The 23868-nt window shown below is 46.5% G+C and overlaps 1 protein-coding gene across 5 annotated transcripts in view; it reads right to left on the bottom strand.

Annotated features, from left to right (window-relative positions):
* Positions 1-1159: 1159 nt before the first annotated feature.
* Positions 1160-23868, bottom strand: part of Bach2 (BTB domain and CNC homolog 2) — a 341164-nt gene continuing 318455 nt past the window's right edge. For all 5 annotated transcript variants that reach the window (XM_029476474.1, XM_021160930.2, XM_029476473.1 and 2 more), the window contains 3 exons: positions 19396-20985; positions 6770-6976; positions 1160-2638 (listed from right to left, as the gene is read on the bottom strand). In XM_029476474.1, the coding sequence (XP_029332334.1) occupies positions 2159-2638; positions 6770-6976; positions 19396-20985 (2277 nt within the window). In that variant the 3' untranslated portion in view covers positions 1160-2158. The remainder of the gene's footprint in view (positions 2639-6769; positions 6977-19395; positions 20986-23868) is intronic.

Genomic DNA, 23868 nt, shown 5'->3' with positions numbered 1-23868 from the left:
AATTTCCCCTTAAGTTCTACTGCATGAATCAACAACTTCTGGCATTCATACATACTTAAACAGTTAGTACTACTACAGGTACAGAAAGAAGTTAGTACTACTAGAACGTGTTACTAGGGTTTCACTTTTGCCTACTAGTCATACATTGCTTTCCCCTTTGCATGCAGCTCTAATATTGTCCCAACAATGGCACAGAGGAAGAAACAAAGTCAACCATCCATCTAGACCCCATGACCCTCTACCCTATCCCAACATCAGACTTTGCTGGATAACCTTGCACAGCTGGAGTGGTCTCCAGGCTGCTGAACAAAAGCAGATAGACAGAGACCATGTGGGAGGAGGGAGCTGACTCATGGGGCATGCCTTCCTGTAAACATGGCTTGCACCAGCATACCCTAGGGCCAAGGGAGCTGTTCTCCAGGTTTGCAAACCAAGTAGTTTTTAGGAAGGGAGCGGATTATTACCTGGGGTGGGGGGAGGTGGGGGTGAGGGGTGGAGGGCTTGGGAAGAGGGCAGAGGGCTCCTAGGGCATCTGTCCTATGCCTCGATGAAGCAGCTTTTAGACAAGAGACTTGGGGGAGGAGGGGTGTAGAACAAAACCTCAAGAGTACACAGGGCATTGGAAGGGTAAAAGGAAGAAAGAAATGCATTAGCCTAAGTCCTTGTGGATCCCAGGCTCCATTTTGCCATGTTCTTTCCTACTCTTGGTGAGCTCAATTAATCTAGGGGGCTGCCACTGAAAGCTGAGGCTGTCATTCAAATCCCCTCAGGTCTTAAGATGTGCTGAAGGCCAGGCCTGGGCAGGAAAGCTGGGTGGTTGGTTAGCTGTGACCTTCAAAGAAGCAGGCCCTACCGCATGACATTTCTGAGCACAAGTCTAAGCAGAGGCCAGAAAGAAATGCTGAAATGAAGAGGATTCCTCCCCTGCTGTCTCTTCACCAGTGCCTGTGGCGTTCTAACACACCACCACAGGCTCCCGCTCTTTTGCTCTGCAGTCCTTCGAGCCATCCACTCTTTCCCCGCGTAGGACTTGAGCATCCAGTGTCAGCTCTGAATCATCTGCACTTCAGCTTTACTTGGGGAAAGGTGGGGAGGAAGTGAGCTACAAAAATATTCAAGCAGATTATTGTCTACACATCCTAGGATGGGTTCATTATTTGGCAAGATTGTTTTTTTTTTCCTACATAATTATCACCTGAGTGCTTTTTAATTAGCTAAAATGTTTTACTTTTTTAACTAAAAGCAAAGAATATACAATATACTTGAGTTATACTGAAGTTACAACTTCATTTAAGAAAATAGGTTTGACTCAAAACTCAGTGCAAGTGGCAAAGTTGACCATTGCTGTACAGTATCCACAGAGACGAGGGGAAAACACAAGGGGAGAAGAGCGGATTCACGGTGCTCACCTGACACCGTTCGGCGGCACCAAAACCAAACCAACGAAAGTAAAAGGTCTGAGATTGAACCTTGAGAAGCATCTCCCAACATTGAATTTTGTCTGTAAATAAGTACAGACGGAAACCGAATTGTGCAGCAAGCAAAACAGCCATGTTAACAGCTTCGAAACCAGTTCTGGCATCAGACACAAAAAGAGGAATGTTGGAACCTGTTTGTAAATGATAAATGAAGTTTCCAGTTTCAGGGATAAGAAAATTGAGGCATGCAGGACTTTTTGCATATGGATATATATTTCATATATATTATATATACTATGTACACAGTATAGCTATAAAACTTTGATGTGTATAGAAGCTGTCTTCAATGAAAAAAATTGAACATTCAGAAGAAATTCCTGAGATAGGGTTTGTGACATGGGCCACTGAGAAAAAAAATCCGTGGTTGGGTCCTAGAGGTGTAGTCTATCCCTGTGAAGTTTGCAATGAACCCACAGACAGACAGTGTCGACACTGTTGTCTTCCTTGCCAGGGCAAGGGGTAGCACCATTATGAAGATAACTAGCACTCCTGTTTAGAGAGAGGAGGGAATACTTCGAAACAGTATTGCTGCTAAGACTGCTGTAGTGTGCACCAAATTCGCTCTTGGTTCTTCAAGACACAGATGAACCGCGCCACTGGCTGGCAGAAGATCACCCAGATGAGAGAGGTGTGAAGACCCGGGAGTGGGGTTGGGGGTAGGGCAGAGCTGATCACACCGGCTAGGCATAATCTTTCCTGGGCTGTTCGTCCGTTGTACACTTCTCAGTCATTTCCTGGCAGAAGTCCACCGTCACGGACTGGCTCCTGGCTTCTAGGGGAGGTCCTCGTTCTGAGAATGTTCCAGGGTCACTGCCTTCCAACCTCCTCCCAGAGGTACAATTCTCAGAGGTGTTGCTGGGCACCCAGGGGAGCCCCGGGGGAGCCGCCCCTGGCTCCAGGCAGCAGGGTACACTTCCTCCTACTGCACACTGGGAGGGTGCAAGGCTCTGCTCAACACCCACAGGAGGAGGGTTAACACTGGCTCCAGGGAGATCCATGGGTATGAGGACAGGGCAGTAGCGGTGCAGGGCCTGGATCTGCTCTGGACTCTGGATGTCTCGACAGACCTCCTGGGAGAGGCAGGAGAAGTTGTCCAGGAGCTCCCCCATGCACGCCTTCAGGTGATTCCTCTCCGACAACAGTTTTTCCTTCTCGCACACCTGTGAGAACAGATCAGACGACTGCGTGAAGCCTGGATGGAAACCTCATTTCTGTAGCTTCTCAAACCTTTGTCTCGAGATCTTACCCCGGAGCCTAACTCCGGAAAGGGTAGGCCAGAATCTAGGACGTTAGAAGACACATTGTCCCGGGAGTGTTGACACACACGCTCTGCCCCAGTACCTGCCTTACCACTTGGGCATTGTCACTCACAGCTTTCCCAGTGTGGTGTCCCTTCCTCTGAGGCCCAGGAAGCAACAACCAGTTGAGGTACCCCCAACAGCAATGCTGTAGAGAATCAAATGACATCCTGTTTTTTCTGAGTTTGGGGTTTGGAGGGAACTGACTGACAACACCTTATTTCAAACTCAATATCTGAAAATCTTCCCCTAATGCATTAGGTTACTTCTTTTCCTTGCCTGTTTCTGAGTCAGGGTTTCTTTGTGCGGCCCTGGCTGTCCTGGAACTCACTCTGTAGACCAGGCTGGCCTCGAACTCAGAGACTCCCCCCTGCTCGATTATTATTTTTGAGGGGTAAAAGTCAACTAACTGATATTTTGAAAAAGACAAAAAAACTGAGTACAGTGAGAAAAATAAAAAATGAAAAGTCGGCGCTACCAGGGGTTGAGGGAAGGGGAGATGGCTGGGCCACTACAGTAGGCTTTAGGCCAGTGAATCTGCCCTGCACACGATGGTACTGACAACACCTTGGAAAGTCCATAGAGTACTCAATAATGAATGTGAAAGCAGGAGTGTTGGGTGAAAATGAAATGTCAGCATATGCCTGTCCATAATAATAAATATACTGCTCCTGTCAGGACTGTCCAGAGTCTGGGACTGCTGGGTCTTGGTGGGGACAGAATGACATGGTTCCTGCCCCTGCCATGGGACAGGGCCAGTGGACGTGGGCCTCCAAGAGTGTGACTGCCATGGGCATAAGGCTTGTTGTATAATAATGTACATATTTTACCTTCCTCCTTTGAGGAAGGTCCTCCCTGTTAACGTTAATGACTCCATGATAATCTGAGACACCAAAAGTCTGGGAGGTGAAGGTGTGGCTAATGTCTCAGCAAAATGTCTCAGGCTGGGACCTTCAGGACAGCCCTTAAGGCTATGGAAAAGAACTCTAAAAACATGAGTTCAAAAAATACATAATTTCTCAGCTGGGCAGTGGTGGTGTACGCCTTTAATCCTAGCACTTGGGAGGCAGAGACAGGTGGATTTCTGAGTTCAAGGCCAGTCTGATCTACAGAGTAAGTTCCAGGACAGCTAGGGCTACACAGAGAAACCCTGTCTCGAAAAAAACCCCCAAAACCAAAAAACATAATGTCTCAACTGTGTAAAAAATAGGGATGCAATATGAATTATATGAGGGGCTTCATGAATCTAAAGGAACAAAGGCAGCTGCATAAATGAGCCAGCTTGTCAGAAAGATACAAAGGCAGGCAGATTCCTGAGTTCAAGGTTAGCCTGGGACACAACAAATCCAAGCCCAGGTGTGGTAGGAATGGTAATTTCAGGTCAGGGTTCCACCTAGCTAGTTTACTGTCTGTTTAACAGAGGCAGGCAGATCTCTGAATTCTTTTGCAATGTACATGTATGCTTGCTGTTCCCTAAAAATTAAGGGGCTGGGGTCTCAGGATGCTGACTCACAGGATAATCAAAAGGAAACCCGGAAGAAATGACTGGATTCATTTGTGAAATAAAAGACTGGGCTTATGACCTGCAAGAGATCCAGAGAGCTATCCAGAGAATTTCTTAGAATAGCAAGGAAGACCTGCTTAGAGAACTGTCTTGAGCAGAATATAATAGAGAGAGCTCTCTGGAGATCCCCAGAGAAAGCAGACCAGAGAGGAAGCAGGCTGGAAAGCTGTCTGGAGCTGAGCACAGGCCGCCAGCTTCTTTTGAGCTGTTTGTTCTCGAAGCTCCCAGACACCCCTTCTCGTAAAACCCCTCTCCAAGCCCAGGCTGGTCATTGGCATGGGACGTTTGGGAACTCTAGATACTTCCATTTAATTTTGCTAGAAATCTAAAATGACTATTAAAAAAAAAGTTCATTCACAAAACAACCAAGCAAGCAATCAAGACTGTTGTTGATCAGCAACTTCAGACAATTAGACCTAACCGTCACACTCTCCAGCTTTTACAGCTCGTCAGACTGAACGCAACACAATCTTTGCAGGACCCTGGGAACTGTGCACTGAATCCGGAGCAGGGCTCACCCCTGGGCACGGGATGGAGGGGCCTGGGACAGACACGTGCAGCCTATGCTTTAAAATACTAGCCCACAGTTCTAAGATGTTTATCCCATTAAGCAAAATCCCACGTAGGCTCTTGTATTTCTTAACTTTGTCACCCTTTGAGAGATGAGTTTAGTCTCAGAAAGGAAAGTAATTAAAGTTTTACTACTAATATTTGTGTGAGGAAGTGTGGGGAGGGTTCATGAGGCTCCCATGATAAAGCAGCCAAATAAACTGGGTGTTTAAAGCAGGGTGGGGTAGCCAGCCCTCTGCAGGTATTGCAGGCAAGCCAAGGCAAGGAATCGGGTAAAACTGAAGAGGAGGAAGAGGGGAGCCAGGTCTCTGACACTGGAGTTGTGCATGGCTTAATGTGCACGCAATCTGGCAGGCAGGGTGGGTATGTGTGTGAGAGAGAGATTTACACGCGGAAAGGACACCTGCTAAAATATTTATAAATTTAGCTAGAAAACATGTTTTAAAAATGAAAAATAAACAGATGTACAAGCGCAGCTTGAGAGAAATACATTATGTGCATCTGCAAATGAGGGTGGTGAGCTTGCAGGAGACAGCGCGGAAGAGGGAATGCTGGGAAGTACGCAGCAGCGGACCAGGCTGCCTGGCTCTGACCACTCAAGCTGTCCCCTCCACTGAGACACAAGCAAACCGGCCCAGCAACCTGGCCCTCGCTCCACTGAACCTGGACGTCTAACAGTGAAGACCAGTGTGTCATAGGAAAGAAACCTCCCATCTCTTTGTTGCAACTCCTTGTCTAGGCACTACCCCCGTGTGGGCCCACTCATCTAAGAAGTGTTCCTGTATTCTCTGTAGAGGAAGGAAGCAGGTGCCACAGGTGACATGGTTCTAGCTCCTCTTAGAGGAGGAATATATTGGTGATGCGTTGGTTAAGAACTTGGACCTCTGGGAGCACATACCTTAACCCCAGCACCTGGGAGGCAGGGGCAAGAGGACTTCATTTAAGGCCGACCTGGTCGGCAGAGGAAGATCCCGATAATAAACCAAAACTGAAGCCAGAGATGCCCCCGACTATGAATCTCTAAGTCACAGATGTGCGTAATGAACGAGTGGAACTCTTGTTCAGCACTGAGATGCACTGTGTCGCCTTTATTTTTCTAACCCGATACAAGCTAGAATAATTGTTTCCATCAGACTGGCCGGTAGACAAAGTCTGTGTGGGTGTTTTATTGATTAATAATTAATGTAGGAGGGCCCAGTCTACTGTGTGTGGTACCAACTCTGGGTTGGTGGTTCCCGTGGTGTATAAGAAGGAAGGCCAAGCAAGCCATAGGGAACAAGCCTAGAGTAAGGAGAGTTCTTGCATGGCCTTGGCATCAGATGCGCCTCTGGCTCCTGCCTTGACTTTTCTTCATGATGCACTGTGCTTGGGATGTCTAAGCCAAATAAACGTTTCCTACCTCACGCTACTGTTGGTCATTTTATTAGAAAGCCAAACAAACCACACAGCATATTATTTAAGGCTTGGTGTTTTAGATATTTGCCTGGCGCTCAGCTTAGATTTTTTTTTTTTACTGTTTGTTCAGAATCATGCAATTATATGGACCAGAATGCTGGTTATTAAAAACAGGCATATGGGTAGAGAGTTAGTTTTGAAGAATTCTTGATTTGTATATGCGTATACTACACACCCTCTATTATGATATACAAATGGGAAGATAAAAAGGAGCCAATTCCACATGACACCTGGGAGATGTGTGTAGATCCACATACATTTCAGATGCATTTATGACGCCTGTTGAGAACAGTCCCAAGTTTTCCTGAAGGGTGCCTGTCCCTCTGTTTCTCCAGCTGTAACTGATATAACTTTACATCAGTCTTGGTCGCTTGAGGTTGCTGAGTACCTGCCCACCAACTCACCAGTTTCCGTATTTCACATTCCAAGTTCTGAATACAGTCCAGCTTCCTCTTTCGACAGCGCTGGGCTGCAATGCGGTTCTTACTCCGCCTCCGGATGTCGTGGATGAACTCCAACTGTTCTGAGGTTAGCTTGTGCATCTTGATCATCATCTGGAAGTCGTTCCTGGGAAGGTCTGTGATCTGATCGACAGGAAAAGGAAGTTTAACCTGAAACCAAGAACAGCAGAGTGGGATTATAGCAGCTGGAGCGAGATTCTGGCAAGTGAAACATCACCGAAACCGCAAAATAAAATTTCAATAAATAAATCTTAATAATACAATAATTTAAATAAGTTAATTTATTTAATATTGTGTGTGTGTTTATGTGTGCATGTTGACATGTGCACGCACATAAGTGCAGACCACAAGAAGGTGTACGAGGCCCTGGAGCTGGAGTTAGGGGAGTTGTGAGAGGCCTACTGAGGGCACTGGGAACTGAACTTGGGTCCTCTGCAGGAGCAGCATACACTGTCAACTGTGGAGCCACCTGTCCAGTCAAATATCATTTTCTTGTTTGTATTTCTATCTTATTTTTAATTTTATGTGTATGGGTGTTTTGCATGTATGCATCTCTGTGCACCTTGTTTGTGTGGTGCCCATGGAGGCCGGAAGGTGCTGGATCCCTTGTGACTGGAATTATAGAACTAGTTGAGTCACCATGCAGGAGCTGGGAGTTGAACCTGGGACCTCTGGAAGAGCAGCCAGTGCTCTTAACTGCTGAGCCAGCTCTCCAGTCTCCAAAGCTCTTTTTAAGATAAGCAAGTCATGGGAAGTACTGAAAGCAAGCAATGATTAATACTTCTCTTATTTCCAATACAAGTAAGATGAAATATTCGTATAACCAAACAGTACAAACACACACAAGTAAGCCAGCCTGGTGGTGTAGAGCTCTAATCCCAACACTCAGGAGGAGGATTGCCATGCATCTGAGCATAGCATGGGCTACAGAGTAAGTGGGGAGCCAGTCTGGCCTACATAGTGAGACCTTGTCTCAACACACACACACACACACACAGAGTACAAAATGCACAAAGCAGCACACACAGATTATAATGTTATCATTTCCTGAGGTTCCTTTGAAGCAAATGGCATTGAAAATATTGTAAGCCGGGCGTGGTGGCGCACGCCTTTAATCCCAGCACTCGGGAGGCAGAGGCAGGCGGATTTCTGAATTCGAGGCCAGCCTGGTCTACAAAGTGAGTGCCAGGACAGCCAGGGCTACACAGAGAAACCCTGTCTCAAAAAAACAAAAAAAAACAAAACAAACAAAAAAAAAGAAAATATTGTAAACTGCGTTAGTTCTTCCAATGTCGCAGAACTTTTATAAGAAAGACCATGGTTTATCAAAGCCCCTTCTACAAGACACACAACCGGAATTCAACAAAATGGCCAAAGTGATCTTCTAAAGACTGATGTCCAGCGGGGAAGACTGAGCCCCGCACACCTTGAAGATGCACCAGTCAGTGAGAGTCTTTTTTACTCACATAGAACCCAAGGTGACATCCTGGGTAGGAGGAGTCAGAGCTGGGCTTTAGTTCTCACACAGGAGAAGGTGACATCACCCCTCTTTCCCTCAGTGTCCTCGTGCAAAACAAGGTACGCGTCTCAGGTTAGTGTTATGCTAGGCACTTTGTCAGGATATGGTTTTTAAAATTACGTTTTCTTTTACAGGGTAATTCTGTTATTTCTCTGACACGATGCATAGTCCTTCCTTCTGATGAACACCTTGCTGGACGATGTCCTGTGTTCGTGAAGTTAAGCCTTGAAGGGCACTGAGATTTGTACTTTGTCCTGCTTCACTGGCTGCTCAGTAGGGCAGGCCTGGCATCCCCAGCTCACAGCACTGTCCTGCCAGTTCTGTGAATGGAAGCGCCCTCATTGCTTATAAGGTTTTATTTAATTATTCTGAACTCAGTTCGCTCCTCTAGCTAGACAGGCCCTGGGAATCACACTCAGTTTCCATGCTTAGTGGCCGACACCTTTTACCCGAGGAACCACCTTGCCAGCCCAGAAGTGAATTCTTGAAGCCAGTGAGACCCGCAGAGGACTATAACCCCAGCCAACACCCGATCTGAGCCAGGGTGCTCACGAGGGCCAGCTCAGTTCCTGACATACAGAACGTGTGAGAGCTGTTGAGTGACCACTGCTACTGTAAGCCATTAAGGTTTAGGCACAATTCCTACTTTTAAGTCCTTCACAAGTCAAGGTAAATATTTTTAAAAGAGAGGATGGCAGGGGTGGGAGAGACGGCTCGATAGTTAAGAACACCTGCTATTCTTCCAGAGGACCCAGGTTTGATTTCCAGCGCGCGCGCGTGCGCGCGCACACACACACACACACACACACACACACACAGGAACATACATGGCAGCTCACAGTCATCTGTGGCTACAGTTTCAGAGAATCCAATACCCTCTTCTGGCCTCTGTTGGCCCCAGACACATATGTGGTACAGACAGACATACACACAAACAACCATAAAATAGAAATAAATAAATAAACCTCCACAACAATGAAGACAGGATATCACAACTCTGGAGGTGCCTTCTCTGTTGTTTAATTTTGGTATGTATTGTTTTGTAAGAACGCCAACTATGGAGACCTGACGCAGGGAGTGGCACTCATCTATAAACACAAGAAGTGAAGGTATGGAAATTAGGAATTCAAGGTCATCCTTAGCTACAAACTGACAAACTGAGTTTAAGGCCAGCATGGGCTACTGAAGACCCTAATTGTTTTGTGTGAAAACATTGACTTTGTGCCTGATGCAGAAGCTGAGAGCAAGCCCAGGCTATCTCTCTCTCTAGGGCCTTGTCAGTCTCCATGGGGTTTAGAGTTCAGGTCGGTGACATTTTTAAAAAATGATTTATTATATTTTATGTATGTGAGTACACTGTCACTGTCTTTAGACACATCAGAAGAGGACTTCAGATACCATTACAGATGGTTGAGAACCACTATGTGGGTGCTGGGAATTGAACTCAGGACCTCCGGAAGAGCAGTTGGCGCTCTTAACCACTGAGCCATCTCTCCAGCCCCAGGTCTGTGACTTTTAACAGCTTCTCTCTGCCCTTCCTTGCTAAGGCGGTGCTGATGGTTTGGGAACTTCTGCAGTTAGATCTGTTTCTGCAGCTCCTGCACAGCTATGACCTCAGCAATCTTAGCACTCGGGAGGAGGTGGAGGCAGGAAGCTTAAGGCCACCCTCAGAGGCCTGTGGAGCTCCAGGCCAGCCCAGGCTATTAGACCCAGCTCAGGTTGCTTAGGTTTTTTTCTCATATTCAATTTCTTGGCTTGGCCAGCAGATGGCAATGTAAGTCTAAATGTCATGTGCTAGGCTAACCTTTACTACTAACACCAGTCAGATAGGCTAAATTTACAAGTGTATGTCAGTCAGGTGTGGTGTGTTACACCTTTAATCCCAGCACTTGAGAGGCAGAGGCAGGTGGATCTCTGAGTTTGAGCCTAGCCAAGGCTAAATACCGAGAGCTTGTTTCAAGAAAACTCAACCAACACCCGCCCCTGCAAGAAACCAAAAAATTGAAAGCGGCCACATTAAATAAAAAGTAAAAACAAGACAAAACAAAACAAAACAATCCAGGTGAGTTTAATTTTAAGAATATGTCATTTATCCCAGTGTATTATTTCTAATGTAATCTATACAAGTTATTTACAAAAAAATTCAATGATGAAAAATTAAAATCCAAAGCACATTTTTTTTTTTGTTTCAGTATTGTTCCACAGTTCAGATGGGCCCCCACAAAAGGCTTGCTAGACATGTGTAGGACGTGCCCAGGAATCTTACAGAGCTCTCAGGAAAGAGTCACCGGAGAAAGCATGTGGGCCTGGGTTTATTGGTGAAGAAAGCAACTCCCTGTTAGGATTCAGAGGGTGGAGTGGTGAGTCTGTGTTCTTTAAGAGGTCAAGGGTATGGCTAGTCTGCCCTGAATCTGGGAGTTATTTGTTGGTTGCATCAGATAGTCATGAGGCTCAGTCCTGGTATTTGTGCCCAGTTGATCACCATGCACAAAGGTAAGCACACTGAAGAATCATTTGCTTTTCCTAGGGCCGGGTGAAAATTCTCTGTCGGGTTACTTCCTAGCTGTGCACGTACTCCATGTGGCACTTACTGCGACTCCCATGTAGTGAGTGCAGGCAGGACAAATGGCTCCTTTGCAGGCTGTTGGAAAGGCCTTTGCCCGTGGGGCTGTTTCTCCTAGGCTTCCAATGATACAGTGCACTGTTTATCTCCATTTTCCAAGCTTTGGATAACAGACACTCAGATACTAGATGGTGCCCCAGCAGCACAGAAGTCATCAGTTGGAGACATAGCATCTGGGCATCACAAAAGCTGTGTACTCTTGGGGCTCAGGGGATATCTATTTCCACTGACAGCAGAGCCATCTTACTTCAGCTCCAGGCTGTATTTGCTTACTTGCAGAAAGAAAACATGCCACAGAGCAGATCACAAGGAAAGTCTAAAGGGCTTCCGCACCGAGCGCTACTGTACTTAAAGCCATCTAGACAGCAAACACAGACCAGGTAGACAGGATGGAAGGTTGGCAGGGGAAAGGGAAAATCAACAGTGACAGTGTCAAAGTCCTTGGAGCGAAAGCAAACCCCACATGGAATTTCATCAGGGCTGTTGCAATCGGGCTTCGTTTTTAAAGGCGGTCAGTGGAGAAGAAAACAGTCAGCCATACACCCTCTTCTCTCTCAGGGGGAAGGGAGCCCTCACTCTTGTGCTGGGTTCTGTTTGTAGATCTGTTTGTAGCCACACAGCAAGGAAGAGCTTACTCTGACCAGCAGGAACACCTGAAGGAACATCCCTGAAGGAACACCTGCCTTGTTCCTCCAGGGATGCAGAGGCTCAACCTCAGCCCTCGGCTGTTTCCAAGGCAATGGGAGGGCATTCCTGGAGATGAGGGGCAGCCCTGGGCCTTTCCAGAGGAATATTTTCAAAAGCTTTTGTGTGCATCCATGTACTCTACACAGGGCTGAAAACTAGGTACTGTGACAAAGTTTTGGAAAACCAACCAGCTGCGAGAAAGCTCACGCCTCTGCTCTTTCCTCCAGGAGATTAATACAACTCACACAAGCTTGTACAGCTTGCTGTTTTAGTCAGTGCTCCTGCCTAACATATCCTTTCAGATCGAACTTCTCATCAGAGGTGTTTACTCTCCGGGTCCCCAGAGACAGCACAGAGTAGACAATATGGCACAATGAAACATTCTGCTAACTCTCGCCCCCACCTGTCGGAATGGCCTGCTGTTATAGCCAGTGGACTCTCTGGGCAGGGAGGCTGCACGGTCGACGGGCCTGGGAAATTTGTAGGTGATGTATCTCTTTAGTGGTGAACTGCTTTGGTTTTTGGTTAAGGCTCTGAGACAGAGGAATAGTCACTGAGTCAGCAGGCCAAATGTGAAAGAGGGCACTATAGGCCACTGCTGCGGTTTGCACAATATGTTCCTGTTGGTCATACCAGTCTTGCCAAAGTGCTGACTCTCTCCCTGCCTCTGGAACCCACAGGAAGTGCAGGATTAGAGGTCATTTTTCAGTATAGGACCTACACTGCTCGCCAGCAATGCCCGGAGGAAGGTTAGGCTTTGTGGGAGTCCCAGGTTTTAGCAGTCTGTGAAATCAATTCCTGCAGTTTGTAGCTAGGGACCTCTGACCTAGAGATGGCAAAGGGCAGAGAACCTTCTTCACGAGACCTAACCTGCCTTCTCGGCACACCTACTTGGCCAGAGAGAAAACCTAGACAGGGAGGCTGGGAGGTCACTGCTGGCTAACAACTACCCACATCCTGTAGCCTAAACCGTTTTCCCCATTACCATCAAAATATCACTGAAAACCTAATTTCCTATAAAGAATTCCAAGATGACACAAAAGAGGAGAAGTTCCCGCTCTTAAACAATGCTTATTCTGCCCTGGTGCATTTCTCTACGATGTTTGCTCTGCACAGTTTTTATGGAATTGTGACAGTGACACTCTGCCCATCTCATCCCACCAAACTTTTAGGCACACATTTCACTTGCCCGTTACCTCTGGTTTGCTGGGCAGAGACTACTGAAGGAGGAGGGTAGAGAAGTAGATTTGGAAGCAAAAGCCAAAACCAAGAATCTGTTTCTTCTACGAGTCCCAGGAGAAGAGTGGCCTGTGGAACTTTCCTGCTTTGATATTTTGTTCTCATCGGACAGGAGCTGAAGCCACAGGCATACAGGGCCAGCTGAGTGGGCACCCTGGAGACCATGGCAATGTACTGGCTCTCCAAGATGCTTCTGCACCGTGTTATCCCCAGGGTATCTGAGATTCACTCCTACGACCACAAGGAATTAGCACTGTGGTCCCAGGAAGTCCATTCTCTCTGTTCCAGACCTCTTGAGGGTCTGTGAGTCAGAGATAATACTTGCCCCACTCAGCTTCTGGGCTTGCTATGAGGAATAAAATCCGGCAATAGAAAGGAATTGCCTTGTGAGCGAGGTGAGGCACATCTTTCTTTGTCATATGGTTTCCTCTTCCAGGCATATAACATTAGGGATTCCAAACACTGAGCATGTTCTAGACAACATGAAAACACTGTTTTAATCATGAATACAGTCGACTCCTATGCTGCCATTCAAAGTCGTCTTTTTATTAAGCAGAGCAATCACAGGCACTTGTAAAAGTATGCTTCATTTACCGAACCACAGAAATAATTGTAAAAATCGTACACAGAAAGCTATCAAGTCAGTTGGGAAGAAGAAGGGGTTGGTGGGAAGGGGAGGGGGGATGAGAGATGAGACATGAGAGATGGTAATTGGGGTTGAAAATGATCAAAATTTTTTTTTTTTGGATTTGACAATGACACTGTTTATTTGTTCCCAGAACTTTGCATGGGTCACAGGGTATGTATTCATTACCAGAATCCACATCAACACATGTAACAAAGTGACCTTTGAATTAGAGCTGTGGGTGCATGTTTCAAATTTTTTTAAATAAACTTTATTATAAAACTAAATGTCTTAGTCAATGGTTTATTGCTGTGAGGAGACAGCGTGGCCATAGCAACTCTTCTAAAGGAAACCATTTAGTTGTCCTATCCTACAGTTTCAGAGGTTTGGTCATGGCAGGCAGCATGGAGGCCGATGCTGGAGTAGTAGCTGAAAGCTCTACAGAAAATGATCAAAATTTGTGATATGGTGGTGCACACCTCTAATGCTAGCACTTGGGAGGTAGAGGCAGGTTTCTGTGAGTTAAAGGCCACCCTGGTCTATAGATTCAGTTATAGAATAGCCAGGACTATGTAAAGAGACTTTGTCTCCCTCAAAAAAAAAAAAAAACTGAAATATATTATATTTGTGTATGAAATTGTCAAAGAATAATGGAATGATGATTTAAAAAATATAAAAAAAAAAGAAGAAAAGAAAAAAGACAAAAGACAGACTACCCAAGTCATTACCCTGGTGAGAATTCCTCATGTCTTCTCTGTACTATTTCACTGTTTGCTCCTCTCTCTCCCTCTCTCCCTCCCTTCCCCCTCCCTCCCTTGAATAAACACACACACACACACACACACACACACACACACACTTTTTTTTCATTTTGTTTTGTTTAACACAGGTCCTTCAGGCTGGCCTTGAACTCGTGACCTTCCTAAATGCTGGAATAATAAGGTGTATGCCACTATACCTGGGCACTTTCATATACTTTTATTCCTATCCAAATGAAGCATGCCAATACAGCAAGCCCAACTAAAGCTCCTTTGGATAGGGAACTAAGCCATCTTCCCAGTGTTCTTTTATTAAACCCACAATAGAAAGGCTTTGGGAACTTACTAGGGCATGCACCGCTTGGAAAATGGTTGTGATTTCTGTACAATTTTCAAAATCTAAAAACAAACTTGTAAACCTAAGGAGATGCCATGTCACATCCATCAGACAGACACACGGAGAAGAGTTAAGTATTAGCAGTGAGAAGAAGAACTAGCCTGATAGGGGGAATGCAAAGTTGGAAGGGCTGCCTTGGGAAATGGCTGAATAGTCCCTCAAAGGCCACATGGAATCCCCACGTGACACAGCAGTTCCACTCAGAGGCACTGAGTGAATGAACTGGAAGCCCGTCCTCAAAACCCTTGCATGCAAATGCTCAGAGCACTATTCTTCAGAAACATCCAGAAAGTAGAACCCGCCAAACTCCCTCAAGCAATGACGGATCAATAAAATGTGGCAGGCCTAAACACAATATATCAGCAATCAGCATGTGGAGCTAAATATGATGGGTGTGTGTAACTATGGAAGGGATACATTTTGAAAATGATATCCTATTTGAAAAAAACCCCAAATACCGTTTATACAAAACATCTAGTACAGGACAGAGGTGGTTAGTGGTTGACTGGGGTGGACAGAAAGAAGCCATGGGAAGAACCTGCTACTGGGGACGGCACTCCTCCTAGGTCAAAGAAAATACGCTAGAGCCAAAAAAACGGAAGACAGTTGCATAACACTGTGAGGATATTAAAAACACTGAAACTTTCATTCTAACAGGGTAAATTTTATGGTATGGCACGGAAATTATATTTCATTTAAAATTTTGCTATTTACTTATTTATTTATTCTCTCTCTCTCTCTCTCTCTCTCTTCCCCCGAGACAGGGTTTCTCTGTATAGCCCTGGCTGTCCTAGAACTCACTCTGTAGACCAGGCTGGCCTTGAACTCAGAAATCCGCCTGCCTCTGCCTCCCAAGTGCTGGGATTAAAGGCATGCACCATGCTATTTATTTTTATGTGTATAGTTATTTTGCCTATCTGTATGTCTGGTCTGTGTACCATGTATGTGCAGTGTTTTGCCGAGGCCAGGGTTACAGAAGACTGTGAGCCACCCATGAGTGTGGGCGCTGGGAACTGAACCTGGGTCCTTTGAAACAGCAGCCCATACTTGTAACTGCTGAGCCAACTTGCCAACCCAATAATTTAAGCTTTTTCAAAGCTAGGGAAAGGTGAAAAAGGATGGGGGGGGGGGAGTCTATGTTTTATGAACTAGGAGAGTCATTTAACAAGTGATAGATTTTACAGAAGGAAAGATATGCTAACGTTTTTCTTCTGGTCCAACATTTTGGCTCCCTACAGAAGCTGCAGAGAAACTGCTGTACTTTGCTGGTAGTTGCTTCAGAGAGGGGCCCCGGGCTGAGGCAGACTTGGTTGTCTCTCCCGGTTTACTTGGTTAAACCCCACCTGAGAGCAGTATTTGTAGAATCCCAGATAGATGCTGGTGTTTTAAAATGGATCAGTTAAAGTAATCAAGTTAAAACTCATGGTATTTCAGTGTACGTTTGAGGCAGACTGTCTACCCAGACCAAGTAACTCTTGAAGCAAGTAACTGACTCCCAGAGGGGCCATTGTGCTGAGGATGTGGGTGCTTCTGGGAAAGTGAATTCCTTTTCTGGGGAGTGGGGTGAGGTTGGGGGAGCAGAACCACACACACACACTCACACACACACACACACACACACACACCCTCAGCTTTGTTATCACACTCTTGTCTAACACAAGCTAACAAGAGGGGCAGAATGTCACTTATGAAACAGCATTCAGTTTCGGCAAATGTGTCTTTTACTGCTTATGAATAAACAACAGGTTTGTTTTGAAAAGTAAAGATAAAAATGAAATGCAAAGCTGGGCAATGGTGGCGCATGCCTTTAATCCCAGCACTCGGGAGGCAAAGGCAGGCAGATTTCTGAGGTTAAGGCCAGCCTGGTCTACAAAGTGAGTTCCAGGACAGCCAGGGCTACACAGAGAAACCCTGTCTCGAAAAAAACCACTCCCCCCCGCACCCCCCCAAAAAAAGAAATGCAAGGGTATTTTAAGGAGAGATTAATCCTGTTTGTGGCTGTTTCACAGGCTGAATGACTCCTCACCCTGTATCATAGCCTTCAGTTCTAAGGTGGAGATTGACAGAACCCAATCAGAAAACAAAACAAAACAAAAATAAACCACAACAAGAACAACAGACATGCATGTGGGTGGCATTGGTAAACTGACAGTCCCTAAAGAAGGTAATTTCTTGGGCTATGTGTAAGGCTCTTTTCGAGACCCAAGGAAGACTCGGAGGCATCTGCACTTGCTCTGCCAGTCCGCGGTAAGTAAGATCATTTGTGGGATGGTCACGACTCAATGACTAGTTTTCTGCATTAGGCACACTTAAGGGCAGTTAGGGACAAAAGGCAAACCTCAGGAAGGCTGTGGGAAGGAAGAACAGGAGGAGAGAACACACACTCATCCATGGGTTTAGGAAGCCTTGCTCCTAAAGGTTGGACCAGGGCTGCCGTGTCTTGGGCATTGATAGCAACTCAATCTCGCAGTGAAGGGGTAAGATTCAAACAGGAACAGATCCTATCCAGGTTTCCTTCACAATTTTTCTTTCTGAAATTAAACCCTTTTCAGGGGGTTTTCTGTCTATTTCTGCCAGACAGTAACAGGGAAGCAGGGACCAGGCAGACTCACAAAGAAGAGGAAGTGAACCCAGGGTGTGTCCGCAGCTAGCTCCAGGCGGCCCCGGAGTCCATTTTCAGTGTCGGAAGTTAAAGCTCTTGTGAGTTCTGCCCACCAGTTTATGGATGCAGACTACACCGGCTCTGTGGCTACCTCACCTCACCCCTCGAGGCACTTCTACCAACTGGTAGAGTTCATCTTTGCTGATAACTGAAGAGCAGACCAACCATGAGCGTGCTGGCCTCCTGGGCAGCCACCTCCCTTCCTGTCCTCCCTCTCTTCCCTCCCCTCATTTCATTTTTTTTTTTTTTTCGAGACAGGGTTTCTCTGTATAGCCCTGGTTGTCCTGGAACTCATTCTGTAGATCAGGCTGGCCTCGAACTCAGAAATCCACCTGCCTCTGCCTCCCGAGTGCTGGGATTAAAGGCGTGCGCCACCACGCCCGGCTTTTCATTTTTTAAATAGATTTCCAGGGCCAGGTCCTGGTAGGCTGGCCCCATATCATGGAGTCATATTCCCAACCTGTGCTTCTCTTTCCTGTGTTCTTCAGACACAGGGGCAAGACCTGCCACTGGGTTTGCTCACTTCTGCTCCTGAGACGGGTGTGAGACATAGTCTCGGTCTTTAGCTGGTTCTTCATCAATTAGTAAGACACTGCCGTGGGTACCAGGTCATGACCTAGACATGCTTAGGTTTGTCTAGGGAACATTCAAATTACTAGCGAACTAGGGACCTCTGGGAGTCCCATTCCTCTTTCTCATAGTCATGTGAGGCTTGCTTCTGCTGTTGTCAGGCTGTCCCCATTTCCACTCCCAGAAACAGTGACCCACAGATGAAGCCTTATATGCCTTTTCTCTACAAAGCACAACACTTTCAGGCTGGATAAACCCACTCACCACCACAGACATGACTTCTCCTTTGTGGGACCCTGGGAAAGAAACAAGCCCTGACACAGTTATGTGTGCCAACAAGACATTTCTGAATGGATCCCATGTCTAAGACGGATGATGAGCATTCTGTCGTGCACTGTGACAGACACAAGGTCACCCCGGAGTCTTCTATTGACAAGAAATACTTAGAAGGCCAGGGAGAAGCACCTGTATGTCAGGCCCTGCTCAGTTCCAATCGGCCAATTTGACCGAGCTTCTTCATTTCCCTTTGAACCGAAGGGATGCAGAGCAAACTCGAGGGCACTCTTCCAAAGTAGGTGGAAGAGAGGGGTGTGATGGAAGCAGAGGAAAAGGCAAGGAGACCAGAAGTATGTGAACCTTACATGCACTGCATTCAGCCAGCCTCTGCTCACTGAGCACAGGAATCCAGGTTAGATGCAAAGGGAGTTCGTCCTAAGGCTGCAGTGGTTGATTCTGACTCACACTGCAGCATCCTGCTGCCAAGGAAGAGACAGTCCATTTACAGTTACCAGACCATTTATGGTCACCTTTAACCTTGACACCTGTGCTGGCTGATCTTATGTCAGCTGGACACATAAACTAGAGCTATCTGGAAGGAGGGAATCTTAATTGAGAAAATGCCTCCATGAGATCTGGCTGGAGCGTAATTTCTTAAATTAGGGATTGGTGGGGGAGGGTCCATCCCATTGTGGGTGGTGCCATCCCTGGGCTGGTGCTCCTTAGTTCTAAAAGAATGCAGGCTGAACAAGCCATGAGGAGCAAGCCAGTAAACAGCACCGCTCCACAGCCTCTGCACCAGCTCCGCCTGCCTTTTTTTGTTTGTTTGTTTGTTTGTTTTTCGAGACATGGTTTCTCTGTATAGCCTTGGCTGTCCTGGAACTCACTCTGTAGACCAGGCTGGCCTCGAACTCAGAGATCCACCTGCCTCTGCCTCCCAAGTGCTGGAATTAAAGGCCTGCGCCACCACCGCCCAGCCAGCTCCTGCCTTGATTGAGCTCTTGTCCTGATTACTTTTGACGATGAACAGAAACATGCACGTGTAAACCAGATAAACTCTTTCCTCCTCAGATTGGTTTTTGGTCATGGTGTTTAGTCACAGCAACAGAAACCCTAACCATGACAACATAAAAGAACGACCTGAGAGTGATATTTGGGGAGAGGGAAAGGACTGAGAGAGTAGGTCACAGGCTTGAAACTTAGGATTCCCTACCTCCTGGCCCCTGTCCTGCACAGGACACGACTCACTGTCTGCTTCTGAGAATGATCCAGACTCGTCACTGGAATTGGTTCCGTAAGACTGCTCACATTTAATCTGGGGTCGGACTTGGTTGTACATTCCATCTCCCATCAGGCCTGGTTCCTGATGTTCCGTGGCAAGGAATCTGGCTCCCTGGGAACAGGGCGAAGAGGAGAACTCACAGAGAGGGAGGCTGCAGGGGGAGCCCCCGCTCCCGTCCTCTGCGTAGGAATACGAGGAGCAGGAGCTGGAGGTCCTGGTCCTGGTCTCGAGCGGAGGTGAGCGAGGACAGACTTTGATTGGCACCGGGCAGCTGGTGTTGGGCCGTATCCTTCCTGGCAAGTGGTCAGCCATCAGTCCGCTGTGGGAGTAAGCCTGGGAGCTGGGGAGGGACTGGCCAGCTCCCACCCATAGACTTTTTGGCACCGGCTCCGAAAGGTCTTTGTCCAAATTGCTCACTGCAGAGTATGAATGCACTGGAGTGTTCGGTTGGTCACACGCACTTGCGGAGAAGATGACGCTCCGGCGGTCCAGCTCTCCCTCCTGCTTACAGAGAGTCTCCGGCCCGGGCCCCCTGAGTGGCGACCCCATCGCGAAGTTGGACACATCCTTCTGGCCCACGTGGGGCTGTCCGTAATTCCCTGCCAAAGGGGTGTAATCAGTTTTAAGGTCACCCTGAGAGATCCCCTTGTTGAAAGGGCATGCTGAACTCCTGACAAAGGGTTGCTGAGATGTACTGGGCAGGCCAGTGGCCTCCACACCTTTTGTTATACTGAACAGAGACCGCAGACAGGAAGGAGAGGACACACTCCTGGATCTGTCCAGGCAGGCGGCTCCAGTAGGGGTACTGGGGGTAGGGGCAGGGCTGGGCTGTTTTCGGTCCATCTCGACATCTCCTGGTCTGTCTTTGATGTCGGTTTCATCTCCGGACAGGCAGAGGGTGATGCTCTCCTCCTCGGGCTCCTCACTGGGTGGCTCACTTTTAATCTGTCCCACGGGGAGCCCCGGCTTGAGGCTATTGCCAGGACTGTCTTCACTGAATGTGCTTGCAAACCCTGAGGTACCGTGTGAGGGTGCACTGTAGACGTTCTTGGTACACGCAAGCTGGTACTTCTTATATCTAGGGTACTGGGTCAGTGCACCCTTTTCTGAGTTTTCCTTGGTGTCTGTGGGTACCTCAGACTCAGGGAGCAGGGCTTCTTCTTTCTCTGCTACTGGGATGGCAGTGGCCTCAAAGCTGATGGGGTCTGGGAGCATCTGGTCTGTGGCGCAAGCCATCCTAGCTGTCTCTGAGTCCATTGTTTCTTCTTCTTCCTCCTCTTCTCCTGCAGAATTCCCATGGTCCTCTTGGGGGCGCTGGCACGCACTGTCCTTTCTGCAAACAAACAGGCCATCCTCCCTGTTCAGGAGCTGGGTCTGCAGGAAGCTGAAGCAGGAGTCCTCCAGATTGTGCATGCGCAGGAACTCAGCACAGCGGATGACCTCCCGGATGTTCTCTCGGCTGAGTAACAGCTTGGCAGTGTAGGCAAACTGTAGCAGTGGCCCAAAGCCCCTGGCCGTGACCTGCAAAACAAACAGGGAAATCGTCAACGTTACCATCAGCACTGCTATTGTCCTGAATTTCTCAACCAAAGCAAGATAACCAGACAGTGCTAATGCCCTAGAATAAAAACTGCAAAGGAGCAGTTAATCTCATACTGGGTCAGCAAGGCTTCTCTGCTTCCAATAATTAGTGGTTGTCTTGTGCCTGCCACCTCTGTCCTTCACGGCACCAGCAGAATTGAGAATTGCCAAGGTCAAGTGGTGAGGCAAGATGACAAAGGGTTCACTGTTCACACTAATGAAATATCCTGGCAAAAATGCGGAGAACAATGGGAAGCCTATAGATGTCTGTCCCTGTCAGTCCTGTTGAGAGCCATCCCACACAAGAGGGGGAGCTGTGGCTCTTCGTGCAGCTCTTGAGAGCCAAAGAAAGCATTATCATTTTCTTGTCAACTGCAGAGATGGCAGGAAGGCCCTGTCAAAACCCAGTGTCTGTGGGGTTTTTCATTACAATGTTAAAAGAAACACTGAAAATCCCTCTTTTGCTCAGCTCAACCTTCACAGCTTCTACTTGGGATTTTCCTTTTTTTTTTTTTTGAGACAGGTCTCACTATGTAGACCTGGCTGTCTTGAAACTTACTATGTAGACTAGACTGCCCTCAAATGCAACAGAGATCTGCCTGCTTCTATCTCCCAAGGGCTGGGATTAAAGATGCACACCACTGTGCCTGGCCCTACTTGGGATTTTTTAATTAGCCTGTCATAGCTGATCTTATAATGACAAAGTTGATGATGATTGTTTACAAGAAACTAACTGTTGGTTCAAAGAGAGTAGGGTGAGAGTATACAGATCTACACAGTCAGCTGTCACTTCAATAACTGTAGCCTCCAAGTAGCAAAGGACACGGACGTATTTCTTCCCTAATTATCAGCAGCAGCTTTGCCATGGAGATGTCTAATACCTTCTGCGGCTCAGTCTATGTCTTACTGCTTCTCCAGTATATTTTACAGGCTGAAAAATGTACTCATGCATAGCTTCCACGTATGTGTGTACACAGGCACACACAATGACAATGACTTAGACAATTAAAAGTGTGTTGCCTATGTCTAGCTGCCTTTGTTGTTGTTATTGAAAAGATAGGAATGTCTAAACTGTGGGACTCGGGGCAGGCTTCCTAACCCTGCATATACTGTTTGATTTCCCGTAGATTCTTATGAAGCCTGCTGCTGACCCCGGGGGAAGGGAGACAGATCTACAAATCATGTGAACACATCAAACAAGAGCAGCTGTCTTGGGTGCTTGCTACAGCTACAGTGGCAGTGATCAAAAGTTTCTGCGGGGGAGGGAGTGGGAGGAAGATGGAGCGGTAAGCTGGGTGGCTGACTTCTGTATGTCTTAAACTTCCTGCAGCACAGGGAGCCAGCCCAAGCTCATTAAAAGACCTGTCTCCACTGCACAAGATTCAACCCATTGTGCTCTCAAAACTCTTGGAGCCAGAGAGAGCAAAGGTCCTGGAGTCTCCACTGGATGGGATTTTAAATGTCAATGTTGTGGAAGAACTTGATAAAAAAGCAAAAATAAATAATCTGTTAGGTAATGAGTTCAGAGGAATTCAGCCATCAGTAACAAGCCGATTTGGAATAAAGACAGAGAAATCCTATATGGAAGGAGGAACTAAATAAAAGACAAGAAAGGGAGAAGTTAAATTGTTACAACTTTCAGATGACATGATTTTTAAAAACAAGCAACCCTGAAGAGTCCACTGTTTATGATCATGAACTAAGAATAAACTTATTAAACACAAAAATCAACATACGGAACCAAGCAGCACATTATATACTAGCAGTGAGTTGTCTGAAGTGGAAATCCCATTTACTAGAGCTACATGAAACATGGAGGAATAAATCCAACCAACAAGGTTAAAGATCTCTACAGGGAAAAACCAATAAAACATTGAAGAAAGAAGCTGAGACATAGAGACAAACAGAAGGATGCTCTGTATATGTGGGCTAGAAGAATTAATATTGTTAATACATTTATATTGTCTAAGCAAATCTACATACAATCTGATGCAACCAATACTCAAGTATGAATGATATTATTTATAGAAGTCAAAAAATACCTTACAGTTTTGGTGACGTATGCCTTATAGTTCTCGCTACCTGAAAAGCTGAGAGGGTTGTCTGAAATTAGAGGTCATCCTGGGCAACAGTCTTATATTTCTCTCTCTCTCTCTCTCTCTCTCTCTCTCTCTCTCTCTCTCTCTCTCTCTCCCCCCCCCTCACTATATATCCAGGCTGTCTTTAAACTCTTAATTCTTCTGCTTCTGCCTTCCAAGTTCTAGAATTATATCTGTACATCACCACACAAGACCTGGTTCTGCCTCTTTTTACAAAAACAATATTTTTATTCGTTCTCTGAGGATTTCATATTTTGATGATATTCACCTCCTCCACCAACTCCTCCTAGAGCAGTGGATCTCAACCTTCCTGATGCTGCGACCTTTTCATTCAGTTCCTCATGTTGTGCTGACTCCATCCATAAAATTATTTCATTGCTACTTCATAGCTGTAATTTTACTATTGTTATGAAATCTAATGTAAATATCTGATATGAAGGATGTATGATATGACCCAAAAAGGATTTTAACCCACAGCCAGAGACCATATTCTAGACCCTCCCCTACTAACTTCCCACCCAGTCAATATCTTGTTCTCCTCCACCCCACTCTTAAAACCAAAATGTACCACCTCCACTGCCACCAAAAATGTCCGATTTTTGTTGCTTTCAGCCTGCTATGAAGTATGGTTGACTGATTAATGATCATTACAGAAGCCTGACTCTCCTCCTCTGAGTAGCCATCAAATGCCAATAGTTCCTCAGAGAGGGGTAGGACTTTGTGC

The sequence above is a fragment of the Mus caroli genome, chromosome 4 (genome assembly GCF_900094665.2).
Source record: "Mus caroli chromosome 4, CAROLI_EIJ_v1.1, whole genome shotgun sequence".
Classification (NCBI taxonomy): Eukaryota; Metazoa; Chordata; class Mammalia; order Rodentia; family Muridae; genus Mus; species Mus caroli.
The sequence above is the reverse complement of the archived record's forward strand: the minus strand, read 5'-3'. Positions and strand labels throughout refer to the sequence as shown.